This window comes from Ictidomys tridecemlineatus, chromosome 9 (genome assembly GCF_052094955.1).
Source record: "Ictidomys tridecemlineatus isolate mIctTri1 chromosome 9, mIctTri1.hap1, whole genome shotgun sequence".
NCBI classification, from domain to species: Eukaryota; Metazoa; Chordata; class Mammalia; order Rodentia; family Sciuridae; genus Ictidomys; species Ictidomys tridecemlineatus.
In genome coordinates, this window is record NC_135485.1 from 122,066,316 (window position 1) to 122,083,382 (window position 17,067).

The 17,067-nt window shown below is 41.5% G+C and overlaps 1 protein-coding gene across 15 annotated transcripts in view; it reads right to left on the reverse strand.

Moving 5' to 3' along the window:
* The window catches only part of Trim2 (tripartite motif containing 2), a 184,899-nt gene that overhangs the window by 41,496 nt on the left and 126,336 nt on the right, over positions 1–17,067 (reverse strand). For 9 of the 15 annotated variants that reach the window (XM_078022018.1, XM_078022020.1, XM_078022017.1 and 6 more), the window contains exons 2-3: positions 15,868–16,052; positions 11,793–12,030 (exon numbers count right to left, since the gene is read on the reverse strand). In XM_078022018.1, the coding sequence (XP_077878144.1) occupies positions 11,793–12,030; positions 15,868–16,001 (372 nt within the window). In that variant the 5' untranslated portion in view covers positions 16,002–16,052. The remainder of the gene's footprint in view (positions 1–11,792; positions 12,031–15,867; positions 16,053–17,067) is intronic. The other 6 variants (XM_078022023.1, XM_078022022.1, XM_078022015.1 and 3 more) reach the window with 1 other exon arrangement.

Consider the following 17,067-nt stretch of genomic DNA (forward strand, 5'->3'; position numbering starts at 1 on the left):
ATAATAGTAACCTACTTTACCGGGCTGCTATGAGGATTATGTAGGTTAGTTTGCACAAAGAACTCAAGTGATGCCTGGCCCTGGTTCAAAATATGTTCTTAATAAGTAAGAGCGGCTATGATGATGATAATGATGATGTTATCTGGTTCCCTGAAAATAAAACCACTGTATCCTGGTCATCCTGGAAGTTAGTTTCCTTGTGGAGGCAGTCCCTGGGCTCTCAGTGAGAAGTAACATCCTCTAATTTATTAAGTTTTTTTTTTTTTCCTGTACCAAGGATTGAATCCCGGGTTCCTTAACCACTAAGCCACAACCGCAAGCCATTTTTATGTTTTATTTAGAGACAATCTCATATAGGGACTCACTAAATAGCTGCAGCTGACTTTGAACTTGTGATCCTCCCGTCTAAGCCTCCCAAGCTGCTGGGATTATAGGAGTGTGCCATGGTACCCAGCTATTAACTCTTTCTAAGGTTTTAAGTTTCTAAGTACAGAAACTCACCCACCCTGAGCCTAGTTCAAGCCTTGCCTGTAGTAGGAACTCAGCACTGCTAGTGAGTAAATGAGAGGTTACTCCTAGCCACAATTTGGATGGTAGGTATTAGGGCAAACAAAAGATACCCCCTGACTTATTAAGACTCACTATTTTACACAGTACTTTCTGGAGTGGATTCTCCCAGGAATAAAACAGTCTGCTGAAACCCCAAGGAACCAGATTCAGATCAAAGTCCTTCAAACCATCTTCCAGATTTTAGATTTCATGTTTCATCACAGTTTGCAGTGGACACTTAGTGAGTTAGGGGAACACATTTTTGTGTGTGTATTATATATTTTTTGTGGGTATTAATTCCACATACTTTACTCCTTTGCAGACCATTTAGGAATGCACTTGGATTATCAATTGGAAGTTTCCATTCTTGACCCTGCTTCTGCTCAAAAAACATTTCTCTACACATTCCATTGATGAGCATTTGGGAATTCAAATGAAAATCCAAATCTCCTAGAGGAAGATCATGATGCTAGGCACTCAAACCTTATTTTGGAGGAGGTCTGATTCAATCTAGCAGAAGGTCCAGCACTTAGAAATGGTTTAAAAATTATTTGCCAAAGGACTGGAAGACCTAAGGAACTCTCCCAAGGGATCATTCTTTCTCTGGGGACTGGCTGAGGGAAGACGCTTCAGTCACTTTATGGCATTTTCCATTCTATTCTCGGACAGTCCTTCACGTGACCAGTAGATGGAGTGATTGAAAACTATATGAAGTCATATAAACTTCCTATCACAAAGTTTTTAGAAATTATTTTGGGGATACAAACATGGTAAGAATTTATAAACCCTGTATCATATGTATTGTATTCATTATTTGAAAATATTTTTAATCTGATGGGTTTCTCCCCCCCTCCCCCCCAAAAAAAGGGCTAGTGGAGGACAGCATGAAAGAACATTCCTCACTCTATTCTGAGATTTTCCTTGGCATATCCTCCTCCTCAGGGATCTGTGAAGTTTACATCGTTCTCCTGAAGGCTGAGGATCCTTGTCACTCCATGGCTTCAGCCGAAGGTGACTCTTACATGGGAACCTATTCTTTCTAGACTATTAACTGGATTCCTGTTTACTGACATTTCACCTTCACAGTCAGGGCTCAGGAAACCCTTCTAAAGCAGACCCAGTGCCCGGCATGCGTAGCACAGGCGAGTCCAAGAGCAGAATGTGAAAAGACTTCTTCCCAAGTGAGTCAGGGTGTTGTCACATTAACAGGGCTATTCAATCCACTGGCACACTTGTCACTCAAGGCTGAGACCGAGAGAAAGGGACATGCCCTCACGTCTGGAATGGGTCTGAGCCAAAGGTGAATTTTATTTGGCAATCAGTGTCCATATTGTGTTGAGAAGTCACAAAGGCATATTAGTGACATTTTCCTGTTGTGAGTTAAGTTCTCCAGCAGTCTGGGAGTGAGATGACAAAGGATACAAATTAGAGAGAGAAAGAGAGAGAGAGAGAGAGAGAGAGAGAGAGAGAGAGAGAGAGAGAGAGAGAAATAGATACAAAGTAACATAGAGTCACTAAAAATACAAAAAGTCCTCAAGGCAAGAGCCCATTATTTACAAGAAAGACTCAGCATCTGTTGCCATCACTAATCCTCTTTCAAATTAATAATTGAAAACAGTTGATGGCCGAGGAGTGACATCACTGAAAACGGCCGAGTAAAGAAATCTGTTGTATCACTAGCTGATTAGACTAAACCAGGGGAACATGTCAGTGGCCACACATGACAAAAATCAAAGACTTTACAAAATTGATTCTGAAAAGTCGACAAACCAACAAGAAGACAAACAAACAAAACAAAACAAAAAAAACACAATAAGGAACAACAAAATATCATAGGGAGGAGGGAGAGTCTGCATTCTGGAGTTGAAACATTATAATATTTTAAATGTCCAGTTTCCATTAAAAAAAATAAAGCTTAAAAAAAGGGAAAACAAACAAACAAACAAAATGAAATGAAAAAAGAGAAAAGGAAAGAAAAGAAGGTATGGCCCACATCAAAATACAAGAAATTAATAGAAACCCCCCCCCCCTCCAGAGAGTCCAGATTGAATTTCCTGGATTATTTATTTATTTTGGTACCAGGGGTTGAACCCAGGGATGCTCAACCACTAAGCCAAATCTCCAGCCCCTTTTTATTTTTTATTTAGAGAGAGGGTCTTGCTAAGTTGCTGAGGCTGGTTTTGAACTCATGATCCTCCTGCCTCAGCCTCCCAAGCCACTGGGATTACAGACCTGGGCTGAATTTATTAAATTTTAAATAAACTCCCTTTTATATATCCTCATGGAATTAAAAAAGAAGAAGAAGAGAAGAAAGAAAAGGAAAGAAAAAGAGAACTAATGGAAACTATGAGACTATGTCTCATCAAATGTAGAATATTAATAAAGGGAGAGAGATTACAAAAAGGAACCAAGTAGAAATATTTTAGAATCAAAAGTAATTAGATTAAAATGTGGTGGTGCACGCCTGTAATCCCAGCAGCTTGGGAGGCTGAGGCAGGAGGATTGTGAGTTCAAAACCAGTCTCAGCAATAGCAAGGTGCTAAGCAACTCAGTGAGACCCTGTCTGTAAATAAAATACAAAGAAAAAACAGCTGGGAATGCAGTTTAGTGGTTGAGTGCCCCTGAGTTCAATCTCTAGTACTACCCCCAACAACAACAAAGATTGAAAAAGGGCTGGGAATGTGGCTCAGTGACTAAGTGTCCCTTGGTACAATCCCCAGTATCTGGGAAAAAAAAAAAAAAAGTGAAATTCACTAGAGGAGTTCCACAGAAGTGAGTAAGCAGAAGAAAGAATCGGTGAAGGTGAAGACAGGACCATAGAGATTACACAGAAATAAAAAAAAGGAATGAAGAAAAAAATCACAGAACCTGAGAGACCTGTGGGGCACCCTCACATGTATCAACAATGTACCATGAGAGTCCCAGAAGGCGACAGAGAAAGGGGATAAAATAATGGCTCGAAACTTCCCAAATTTTGAAGAAACGTGCAAATCTATAAGTCTGAAAAGTGTAATAAATTCCATGTACACAACACAAAGAGATCCAAATCAAGATACCGTTTAGACAAACTGTTAGGGGACGTGGAGAATCTGAGATCAGCAAGACAGCAGTGAATCATCACACACAAGAGATACTCACCATGAACAACAGGTTTCCATCAGAAAGCTCAGTAGGTCCAAAGACCCACTGAGAATAGGTTGGACGGGAAAGGATGGAAGAAGATATTCTCTGCAAACTGTAACCAAACTGGGGCCAGCGCGGCTGGTCTAATGCCAGTCAAAAGAGATGTAAGGCCAGAGTGTTGCAACAGACAGAGGACAGTTACACTTGACCAAAACTAGCTAGACTGACCAAGAAAAAAAGACAGAAGCCTCAGATTACTAAAAACAGGAAGGAAAGGGGGAAATTACCACTGACAGGGAAATAAAAAGAATTATAACAGATAAGGATAGTAGTATGCCAGCAAATTGATAACCTAGATGAAATAGACAAACCCCGAGACATATGCAAACTTCCAAAACTTGTTCAAAGGAGAAACAGAAAGTCTGAATAGACTTGTAATAATACAAGTTCAAAGAAAAGCCCAGAATCAAATAGCTTCGCTGATAAATTCTACCAAACATTCATTCCTTCATTGAGATAGGGTCTCCCTAAATGGCACAAGATGGCCTTGAACTTGAGATCCTCCTGCCTTAGCCTCTGGAGTAGCTTGGTTTACAGATGTACACTCTGGCACCCAGCTTTCGGACAAACATTTAAATAGGAAGCAGTACCAATCCTCAAACTCTTCAAAAAGCTGAAAAGGAGGAATATTTACTAAGCCATCCTATTAGGCTACTATTTCTTTGAAATCAAGGAGAAGAAAATTACAGGTCAACATCCTTTAAGAATATAGATTTAAAAAATCCTTAGCAAAATATTAATAAAAGAGGCTGGGACCAGGGTGCATGCCTGTAATCCCAAGGACTCGGGAGGCTGAGGCAGGAAGACTGCAAGTTCAAGGTCAACCTTGGCAACTTTGGGAGACCCTCCCTATATCAAATTTCTTTGTGTGTGTGTGTGTGTGTTGCTAGGAATTGAACCTAGGGCTTTATGCCAGGCAGCACTCTACCACTGAGCCACATTCCCAGCCTCCTAGCTCAAATCAAAAATAAAGAGGACTGGAGTTGTGTCCTGGATTCGGTCCCCAGTACCTCCCACACCAAAAATGCTAACAAAAGAACTGAGCTACATATTAAAAGGATTATACAAACACAAGCAAGTAGAATTTATCCCAGGAAAGCAAGAGCAGTTCACAGATGAAATTCACTACATGTAGTATATCCCATTTATAGAGGGAAGGGGCTGCTTGTGAGTATGGAGAGTCTTTGGGGGATAATGAAAATGTTGTGGAATTAGATAGTGGTGATGTCTGCACAACTCTATGAATATACTAAGACCCACAAATTGTGCCCTTTTCAGTAGTTGAAATGTTGAATTTGACTTTGTGTGAACTTTACCTTAAAACCCAAACTCATCATTGCTTTGAGGAGAGAGCAGCAGACCTGGGGTCACTGGCCCCCATCAATAGCCTCACTGTGTCTTGGGAGCAGAGGCCCTGGAATAATTCCGAAGTGTCCATAGCTAGTCATTCACAAACACTTGTGCTTGGGTTCTGACATCTGCGACTCCAGCCGAGAGTCGATTGTGTAAAGTGTACAGCTCAGCTGAGCTCATCCATCTCGTCCATCCCCAGTGAGATGAGGTCGCTGCTCCCAGGGCTGGGAGATCATGCCAGAGGCCAGGATGAGCTTATTGTTGTTGACAGATAATCACCACCCGTGTACATCAGAAGAGGAGATTGGCAGGACTGTGTGTATTTCTAACATAAAAAGGATGGTCAGGGCCTCGAAGCTAACCCTGAGATTTCTGTGAGGATCCTAATAATTAATCCTGGTGGGGGAACTGAGGACTTGTTAGTGGCAAAACATTCTTCTTCTTTTTTTTTAATTGGTTCTTTTTAGTTAAATATGACAGTCTACTGTCCATTTTTATACAATTATACAAGCATGGAATATATCTGATTCTAATTAGGTCTCCCATCTTGTGGATGGACACAAGGTGAGATTCAGTGTGGTGTATTCATATACGTATGTAGGAAAGTGATGTCAGATTCATTCCACTGTCTTTCTTTTCCCTATCCCCTGCCCTTCCCTTCACTCCCCTTTGTCTAATCCAGTGTTCCTCTTAACAGCCTCAACAGGAAGGCCACCTAAGCAAGCAATAACAAAGGTTCCTGGTCATTTGTGTACCTGGGATCAGGAGACACAAGCTCAGTGTCAGCCCGAAGTGCAGAGACCCTCTTAGATCACTAACCACTATTCCTCCTTTTCTTTTGTGTTTGGACAGTGCTGCGATGGCAGTTTAATTAGGAGACAGAGTGTCACGGCACTTAAAGCAGATGACAGGCTTTTATCCACACGTGCTAATCAGCACCAGGCCGTTATGATGGCAGCATCCTGCTTTGCTGTTAATTACCCGATTTTATTAACCTTCAGACGCTTGACTTGTTTTTAAAGATTTACCCATGGCAATTAACTGCAGCAATTTGTCTGGAATATTGCATGCATTTGGCTTGAATATGCAATGAGGACCCCTATTTCAGAGCAGCAGCACTGAACTTCTACAGTCTATGATCAAACAATAGAATGATTTAAGACACACGCTGCTCATTTTCCAAGGCCTCTTGCTGGTTTATAAATTTTATGATTCCAAAGACTCCTAATGACTCAGTGTCGCACAGTGCTCAAAATATACTTTAAATAGCTTCATTCACCTCAAGGAGGGTCAAACTCTTCAGATGGAGTTAATTTTTAATGTGAATTGATGAGATGTGTTTGATAGAAAGCAGGATGAAGTTTTAACCTAAAGAATTCTTTAACTTTGCTGGAATTAGTATCTCTGGGAGTGTTTCCATTTAGCAAGTACCCAAAGGTCTTCATTGCTGAGGTGTGCTCAGGAAATATATCTTTAGGAATGCTTTCCTAATTTGTCCTTTAGGCAATGACAACAGATTTCAATTTCCAAAGTTTCCCTGAGATGGATAGTTCTATTTTATAAGAGTTCATAGTAACTTTAAGGACCCAACTTTGATTTCAGTTGGTAGCACCACCGCTTCTTTGGGCACCCAAGCTACACACCTGGAAGTCACCTAGTGTCACTTGGGACTGGTGCCTCTGCCCACCAGCTCACGCAGTCAACTCCTTGGTCCACTCCTCCAACCTAATTCCCACAGGCCTGGACCAGGGCTCCTCTGAGGGTTATTCTAGCAGGTTCCCAGGTGGGAAACCTCCCCTGTGTCCGGCTCCTCTACTCTGAATCTACCCTCACTATCTCTAGCTTCTTTGAAATGAATTTGATGTAGGGTCTCGCTGAATTGCTTAGAGCCTTGCGCTTGCTGAGGCTGGCTTTGAACTTGAGATCCTCCTGCCTCAGCCACCTGAGCTGCTGGGGTTCCAGGCGTGTGCCACTGTGCCTGGTGCTTAACAGCCTTTAATGAAATAGCTCCCCGTGATTCAGGACAAATTCAAGCTCCAATGGCATCCCGGAGCCCTCCATGTCCCAGACTTTACCTGTCTAGCCCGTCATCACTACTTCTGGCTCCGGGGAACACTGGGCTGATGGACAGCACAAAAGTCTCTCTGCTTTCTCTATTCTCTCTGCAACTTTGTCTCTTCTGCACAAAAACATCTTTCTCCTTTCTATACTGTATACCCTGTGATCCTACAATTAAAAAAAAAACTCTAAACATAAACGTATTCATGTATACCAACAAATATGGCGTTTGTTTTGAAAAACATCAGTTTGGAGCTGGGGGTGTAGCTCAGGAGTAGAGCATGTACTTAGCACATGTGAGGCCCTGGGTATGATCCCCAGTATCAAACAACAACGACGACAACAAAATAAATAAAAATAAATCCCCCTCAGTTTTAATGGCTACCCAACAATCTGTTATTTGGACTTAACATAATTTAACAATGTTCTTAATATTGCACATTTAGATTATTCCCAATTTTTACTGAAATATAAAAATCTAACATTTTTTTTTCTCTTCTTTTGTGGTGCTGGTGATGTAGCCCAGGGCCTTGCACATGATAGGCAGGTGCTCTACCACTAACCTACATTCCCAGACCCACAACAATCATTCTTAATATTAAGTCTTTGTCTTCATATCAAAGTATTTCCTTAGAAATATTTCTATTAGTGAAACTACTATATTAAAAGATGAATGGTGGTAGAAAACACTCATTACACTTTATTAAATTAACATCAACTTTCTAAAGAGCAATTTACCCTTCCGCCCACGGCATATAAAAATATCTCAATATACATCTCCTCATCAGCACTGGCTATTATCTTTTCAAAAAATTGTAGCTGATTTGCAAAGATTTGATTATTTGTGAAGTTTGTTTAATATCTGTGTGTGTGTGTGTGTGTGTGTGTGTGTGTATACAAGCACATGCACACAGTTATTGGCCACTTAGAAAACCTCCCCCCTGTGGATTTTCTAAGTTCCTTCTCATTTTTTTGCGTGTGATGATCATAGTTTTCTTAACTTGTAAGTTCTCTTACATATTAAGAATTTGCTACGGGGGAGCTGGGGTTGTGGCTCAGCGGTAGAGTGCTCGCCTAGCATGCGTGAGGCCTTGGGTTCGATCCTCAGCACCACATAAAAATAAATAAACAAAATAAAGATACTGTGTCTAACCAAAAAAAAAAAAAAAAAGAATTTGCTAGGGTATTTTAATTAAGAAATTCATAGCTACTACCACAGTTGAATTATTAATAGCTTGTTATCGTCACTAGGTTTTGTCATCAGGGTTATGAGTGCATCATAAATGAATTGCGTGGTTTTCTATCTTTCCTTTTATTTCTTTTATCCTTTCTTCTTTTTTTTTTCTTTTTTGTGGTGGTGCTGGGGACTAAACCCAGGGCCTTGTGCATCCTAGGCTAGGACTCCACCACTGAGCGACATCACCTGCCTTTTTAAGACACAGTCTCGCTGAGTTGCCTGGCCTGCCCTTGAACTTTCAATCCTCTTGCCTCAGGCTCCCCAGTAATGGGGATGACAGGTGTGTACCACTATGCCCCACAAATTCTCAATCTTAATAGTTTAGTTTAACAGATTTTAGAATATATATTTTCATTTGTGGGAGGCAGATATTCAAGTGAAAGAGTACTCTTTTCTCTGAAATTTGCCTTCTCTTCTCTAGAGCCACTGATACCATTCTAGTTCTATCTGATGGTTTCTCTTTGGAAAACAATAAATTCAGAATTGGCCCAGCAGGGTGGCACATGCTTGTAAGCCCAGTGACTCAGGAGGCTGAGGCAGAAAGATTGTTAAATTGAAGGCCCATCTCAGCAATTTAGCAAGACCCTCAACAACTAAGAAAGACCCTGTCTCAAAATAAAAAATAAAAGGGGCTAGGGATGTGGCTCAGTGGCAAAGCACCCATGGGTTCAATCCCCAGAATCAAAAAATAAATAAATAAAATAAAAAATAAATCCAGAATCAGTGTCCCATCCTTTAGTCTCTGCTATTCCATTCCTCCTTAAAGCCACTGAAATAGCCACCTTTTATTTAACAGATCTCAGTGCTTTCACACTGCTTAAGGAATTTCAAGCAAACATTTTCTTGATGACATTTATAGCTGGTCACAATCTCTCCCACAGCTTGCTAAGCTCCTCTGTATAACTTCTACTGCCACCCGTGCCAGCCATCACCTCCTGCCTGATGCCCAAGCTGCTCCCAGCTACCAGCCATTTATGAATTCCACCACATCCTTCTTTTGCTTAGTGATGTTACCTTCCTTCCCCAGTGCCATCATTTCTTTTTTGACATTTTTGCTACTTTACATTCCAAACTTAGACCAGGGTCTAAAGCAGGTCTCCTCATGTTTCTAAAATTTACCCCTCTATCAAGTTGAGTCTGGCCTACACTTGAAGGGGATTCTCGTGGCTGACTCTAAAGGCCTTTTAGAACTGATAAGATGTGAGTTCCAAGAAGAGACAGACAATGTTCAATATCAGCCAGTGTGGGAATGGTCACAAGAACACCCAAACTGCTGTTGAAGGCATGCCTTTAAGGTTTTTTTTCCCCCAAAATTTACCAGGTAATTCTCCCTTGGAGTGCAATGCACAGAACACCTGATAGCTACTAATAGTCTCCTATGCTTTCAGTTAAATAATGACTGATACATAATACAGTGTTTGATTGAAATTCCTTAAGCAGTGTGATATAAAAAGTCTCTCTCTTGTGTGGGCTACCAAAGAACTCAGGATGCCATTTCTTCCTGGTCTAGCTTTTATGACGTGTCAATTAGCTTTGTGACTTAAACTATTCAAGCCTGAGTATTTTCATCTAAAAAAACGAAGGTAACACCAACTTTGCAGAATGCATTTGAAGAACCAAGTATGTTGTTGGGCAAATCTGTTGGATAAACGTGCACTGACTGGCTTCCATGTGTAAGATTCTGCATTTGGTGCTAAGGGGAGTAAGGAACCAGGTCCCTGCCCACATGGAACTCATATTCTAAAGGGAAAGCCAGAGGACCCTTAAGTAGCAATATGCAGCCAGGTGCAGAGATGCATGCCTGTAATCCCACCAGCTCAGGAGGCTGAGGCCAGAGGATCGTGAGTTCAAAGCCAGCCTCAGCAACTTAGTGAGGTCCTAAGCAACTCAGCAAGAACCTGTTTCTAATGAAAATATTAAAAAGAGCTGGGGATGTGGCTCAGTGGTTAAGCTCCCCTAGGTTCAATCCCTGATGCCAGGGGAAAAAAAATGTAGCAATCTGCAAACGAAGTGGGAGCGCCATGGAGCCAAGAAGGAAGTGACGTGGAGGGCCATGGTGCAAGAGGTGGCCTGCCTGGGCTAGCTACATAAAGAAGACACAAACAGCATTCCAGGCAGAAGGAACAGGACAGTCAGTTCTGCAGGTAAGAAACCATTTGGCAAGTCCTAGGAGCCCAGGGAAGCTATGGCACAGTAGGCAGAGAAAGTGACGTGACATGACGTCATCAAACAGTACTGCGGCTGGTAATTATTACCTGCCTCTAACAATCCCTTGCTTGCCTTAGTGATTGTATTACACATGGGCTTTTTATTATAAGCAGTTAAGTACTTTAAAAGTGGCCACTATATAATGAAAAAAGTGAACAAAGTCATTGATTAGAAATTGTAGTAGGGGTGTAGTTCAGTGGTTGGGCACATGATGAGCATGTCCAGGCCTTTGATTCAATAACATATATATATTTATTATTATTATAATTTTGGGAGTATGGTGCTCGGAATTGAATCCAGGGCCTGCTTATGCCAGGCAAGCACTCTACCACTCAGCTACACCCCCCGCCCAAGAAAGAATTTTAATAGCTACCTTTATTGAGAGTTTACCACATACTCCATATGATTCAAACATTTCATTTTTCCTGTGTCCTATATGGTAAATATTATTATTACTTCCTTTTGACACAAGAGGAAATGAGACACAGAGAGTTTAATAAAGTTGCCAAAGCTGACTCAGGGATTATGATTAGGAACAGGACTTGAATTAGGCCAGCAGACCCCAAAGCCAGTGCTCTTTGCCATGACACCATGCTGTCTCTTCAGGTTACAGAACATACTATAGTCAATCAGTTATCTGATGACACACAAGTGACACTTGTTCTTGCTAATAGGAAAACATATTGGCAATTCATAATCCATGATCTATCACTTCTAATCCTAATCTATGATTCATAGCCTCAAATTCTACTTATAGCCTCAAATTCTATTTATTATTAAGGAATGGGGCGTAAGGGAATATAGGAAAAATTTCCATCCCAAGAAAAATAAACAGCTCTAATGAATTAACATCTTAATAATCACTCTCAATTTGCAGAATGTATCCATTATTAAATCTTTACCCATAATTTATGACACAGATGTTGATGTGGGACAACTTATGTCCAGCTTGCAAGCAGGTACTGACTTGCTCTCCTGAGGATACCAACAGTAGGGGCTAAGCAGACACAATCAAAATGGATCTTATTATTTAAATAATTCTGATCAGAGAAAGTGAGCAGGCCAACATATCCGAGTGCTGTAAAAACCAACCAACCAACCAACCCTCACTTTCCAGGTGGAGTTTTTTAACCTATCATCTCTGTTGAGCCCAAGGTCAAAGCCATCGGGCTTCTGGGCAGTGTCCACCATCCCCTTCACTTACATTCCCATCGTGGTTCGGGCAAGAGAGAGGCTTTCCCGCAGCCACAGCGGTGACGGTCTCCAGGATGGAAGACTCCTCTATGTTGCTGCCTGGCGTCCGCTGCAGCACGTCCATCAGGTTTGTGATGAAGAAGTTGTTCTGAAGCGCGGCCACCCCTTTCTCGGGCAGGATGGAGGTCTGGCGGCACACTGGGCAGGAGAGGGTTAAACTGTGGGCGGGAATGTAGTTCTGCAGGCACCTGTCGCAGAGGAAGACAGGAGGACAGTCAGCATGGAGCAGCCCAAGGGATGGAAGCACCACTTCCTGCCCATTCCCTCCATGTTCTCAGCAATTATATAGACCACGTTGCAGAAATCCCTTCCAGAGTCCTTCACTAGGGAAATGATATTACAAAAACCAAGAGCTAACCTGTTCTCACAGTGGACCTGTCAGGCAAAGGGCTGTGCTCATGGAAAGAAAAGCGTCATTGACTTCTATAGCGTTTTCTAGAGTCTTGGCACACAGGTGTGGTTCAGGGTGAGCCGCCTATGCCTCCTAGGGAACTGGGTAGAAATCCAGAATCTCGGGCCCCGTCCAGACTACTGGATTCCAATGTGTGATTCACACACACATTCAAATTTGAGAAGCAATGGTCTACAATAGTTAGCACAGAGCTTCCAAATGTGTGGACATGGAAACATGTCCAACATTTTTGTTAACGCTGAATTCATTATAGAGACCATAATCAGATACTAAAAACACATGAGAGGGGAAATGTTTGGGTGAAGCAGGAATGGGACACGCAGACTGAGTCAGACCATCTCTTCTCCTTCCTCCCCTTTAACAGGCATCAACTAAATTCATTTAATTAAAGAAATAAATCACTAATGATGACCACCATATTTATTCAAAGTACTTCCAAAGAACTTCCAAAGAAAATTCTATTATGATCACCTTAGAGAAATGAGGACACACAGGCAGAGAAAGACTAAGGTGATCTGCCCAAGGTTAAGTGCAGAACAGGATTCAGAACCCAGGCAGTTTGCCACCATAATCCAAGCTCTAAACAACCAGACTTGGGGCTGAGGGTGTAGCTCAGTGGCAGCACTTGCCTAGCACGTGCAAAGCCCTGGGTTCAATCTCCAATGCTGCAAAAATAAAGCACAAACAACAACAAAGACTATTTAATGTTTTCCTGCTGCTTAGCCAAATGGAATTCGAAAACCCCTGAATTGGTCCCACTCTCCTGGTTTTTCAGAAGGAAAAACTGACATTGAGGAAGGTTGACTGATCTTCTCTGTATCACAGAGATAGCTAGTACTGAATCAATATCAGAAACGAAACAGTTTTCCTTAAGGTCACAAATGATACCTAAACCCCACAGACGTCTTTCAACCCTATCTTTGGAGACTTCTCAGCAGCATTCACCAAGCCTCACCTTGTCCCTCTCCTCTTCTTTTTGGCTATTTATCTTCCTTTGTCTTTCTTACACCATCTGATCCTCCCTCTGTCTTCTCTCTCTTTTCTGAGTTAATAAAGTTTGGAGTTACCTGAGGTCCCATCCTCAGAGATGTCTCCTCTGAGTCCCATACCTGGGTGTCAACTGCCTTCTTGACATCTCCTCTTAGATATCTCACAGGTCCTAAAACTCAACAAGTCCAAAACCAAACCATCTCTTCTTCCTACCTCGATAATTGGCACTTCCATCCATTCATCAGAGCAAACCAGAAACCAGGAGTCATTCATCAAACAGTAATTCCCGCTGCTGACCTTCAGTCCTGTATCCAACCCATCACAAAAGGCTGTCAGTTCCCAGGTATCTTTCTGCCCCCTCCAGTTCTCTTCTCCCCTGCTACACCCACCTTTCTTGGACTTCGGCAATGGACTTTCACCTCCATCCTGTCATCTCCCCTTGTACTCCCTGACCCTTCTCCCTATCACACTCAGAGTAACCTCATCAGAATCTCAAAACTCACCCTTTCTATCTCCCCGTCCTCCCAACATGGATCCCACTGCCCTGTTATGAAAATAAGAAACCATACTTTGTAGCATGGATGACTCACGTATTTTGTCTCTCCCTCTCATGGGTCTGTGAAAATTCTTGTGACGTGTCTGTGCCTTTCACTATAGCACCTCTGCCCAGACCCGAAATCCTTTCCTTTACTCATTCCTCTTGGCTTAATATGGACTCGTTCTTGGGGTTTCTGCTTAACAGTTCTGCAGGGATGCCTTCCCTGAAAGAGCAGTTGCCTCTACCCCATGGTTTTCTGTGTCATTATGGTACGAAGCCCTTGTTCCTGTTTTCATGTCACATTAATTGGAGACTAGGGAATTAGGAACTGGCTTCTTCACAGCCAAGCATGGTGTCTGGTGTTGCTCCTTCCAAGCCCCGTTGATGGTGCCTTGGAAGACTGTGACGGTGTCACCAAGCAGCGGGTACGTGTGTCCAGCATAAGGGGTCCTACGGTTCAGTCTCCTGACAGTGAGCCAAACTGTGAAGTTCCATCTCTACAGAAATAAAATCTTCTCAAGGGAAGAAATTCCCTCCAAAAGGAAATCATTTCAGTGTTCACGGTGCTGGAATAATTCTAACGCATGGCATTCCACAGGGACTCGCCATAGCAGGAGCTCACAAATCTCCACCACTTGGTGTGGGGCAGAGAGCAGGGGTGGGCTGGGCCAGACCCAGGCCAGCTCAGATGCCTTGTTCTCACCTGTGAGTGTAAGGAAAGAGGACCCCCAAAACAGATGGGATCCCAAACACAGGAATGGAGTCACCTTGAATGACTCTCAGTGTGGTGTACAATGAAAGCCACCCTATGCCAACTGCTACAGTCAAGTAATGGAGGTGCCATGTGGACATGGGGACACATGGACAGTTTTCTGGGATTCATGTTTTAGCTACACCCATTAAGTGGTAGGGAAAAAAAATCATACTCTATTTAATTACTTTGGAATATAAGTTACGAAGCCTTTAAGCCAAAGTGTAAAATGAGTAAAATAAAAGGTGTTGCTACACTATATATTCCACCACTCAAGCAAACAAAAGTCTATATATACACGTAAACACACACACTCTCACACACGCAACCTCAAACAAACAAAAACCCACAACTACAAGTAATAAATCTACCATCTCTCTCTACCAATCACCATCACCAAGGATATGGTTATTCTTTTGCATTTGAGACCTTCCAAAGTAAATCAACAATCAGATAACAAATGTGTGTTCAGTCGATGATAAATATAGTCATCATACATTTGAAGCCATTGCAAGTATTGATTTCCATTCCATCATGGGGGGTAAAGCATTTTAATTATGTATATTAAATAATAATAAAAATGTATGTAACAAAATGCTAAAAAGCATAATTACCATTTTGCTTTTAAGAAAAATATGTAAACTTTACTATGAAAATACTGAAATTGGGCCACAGATAAATTAATTACTTAGAAAGTTTTTATGTCTAAATTCTTACAAGGTAAGTTAAACAATAGGGTAAAAGCATATTTTGGTAACTAATACCACACTTCAAAAAAAATCCTCTCAATAGAGACAAATACGAAAGTGTGTTTTCTTAAGGTAATTTCTAATAATTATATATATGCATTTTATGTAGTTTTTTCATTTATCTAAGACATCTCAGTGTCCCAAAGTGACATTAATATGTGTTTGAAGTATTTCTGAGGAAACAACGCTGTTCTGTGAACTGACCCCTTATATGGTATGTTAAATATATAAATTTAAATATATATATTTAAATTTACTTACTTTTTGGCCAATTACCACTGCAGTTTGCAGTTGGCAAAAACTATTTCATGAAGAACAAAGAAAAAAAATTTAAATGTCTTTATCTTAAACTACTTTTTTAATGTTCCACCTCCTTTGAAAACCAGTCAGTAGTTACCTGGTTGCTTTCTCTGACGTGCATTATTTGAAATACAGTACGTTAGCTCATGATTGGGTTTCTAGATGTCTGTCGGAAGCACAAGCGCTTCATTGTCTCCCTTGGGTGATGGTAGAATTCTGGGAAAGAAGCCTGCGGTAGGAGGTCAGTCTGTGCAAGTCCCTTCTCCAAGCACCAAAGAGGCTTACCTCTCGCAGAACGTGTGCAGACAGGGGAGAACCTTGGGGTTCTTGTACCGTTCCAGGCATATACTGCAAATCAGAAACTGCTTGTCAATCTGGCGCACCACAGGACTTGGGATGTTGGTGGCTTCACTGGCCATCCTAGACCACTGACATGGGAGGCCGGCTGTCTTTGACCCTGCACGCTGCTGCTGTCAGACAGAAAAACCAAAATGGAAAAATATATAATTATCCATAGTGCAAATCAACCCCTGGCTCTTTTACCCAAGGCATCAAGATATACACAGGTGGAAGTCAGTTAGTGACCTCAAAATGACCATAGCCAGCCCTCATGGCTGTTGTTTGTTTTGTATATGCTTGTTGGGTTTCAAGGCTGAGCGGTGGCCAAGGGAATAAATACTTATAGATAGCTGTCTGTTCACACCTTCAGCCATAACTATATTTGAATACATATTTGCCTTTTTCTATTATCTAATTCAATGTCTCCCCAACTATTGTATTTAAAGGGAACAGAATATGCTTATGCAAAATGTGTCACTTTGGTGTTAAGGATTATTTTGAACTTTTGTGTCTCAGCAGACACAAAAGGAGCTCTCTGTCTTCCCCCATTTGCCTAAAACTGGCATAAAATTCCTTTGTGAAGAGGAAATGTCCATTTGTGAAGGTGCTCCTCTCCTATGCCAGAAAGACCAGAAGACTCTTATCTCTGGAGATGGCAAGGTGATGAGCCTGTTGAACCAAACTAAACAAATCTTAAAATGTAGACATCGTACATTTTCCAGTCACCTTTCTGCAATTTACTGCCCTTTGTAGTCCAGCCCCGCCTTGCCTTTGTAGACAGCTCTCCACAATTTATCACCTGTTGTTAAAATGGTATATAAACCCCCGATTCTAATGACTTCCTTGGGTTTTCATTTCTTCTCTACGAAGCTTCCGAATGTAAAATCAAAAACATTAATATTTACACAATTTGTATATGTTTTCTACTATTAGTCTTTTACCACTTTAATTTACAGGCCCCAGGCAGATAACCTAAGAGAGCAGAAGAAAAAATTTTCTTCCACTACAAATGATTAGTATGTAAGATAGAGAAAAGATGAGCTGTGGCTGGGGCTCAGTGGCAAAGCACTTGCCTCACATGTGTGAGGCACTGGGTTCAATCCTCAGCACCACATAAAAATAAGTGAAATAAAGATATTGTGTCAT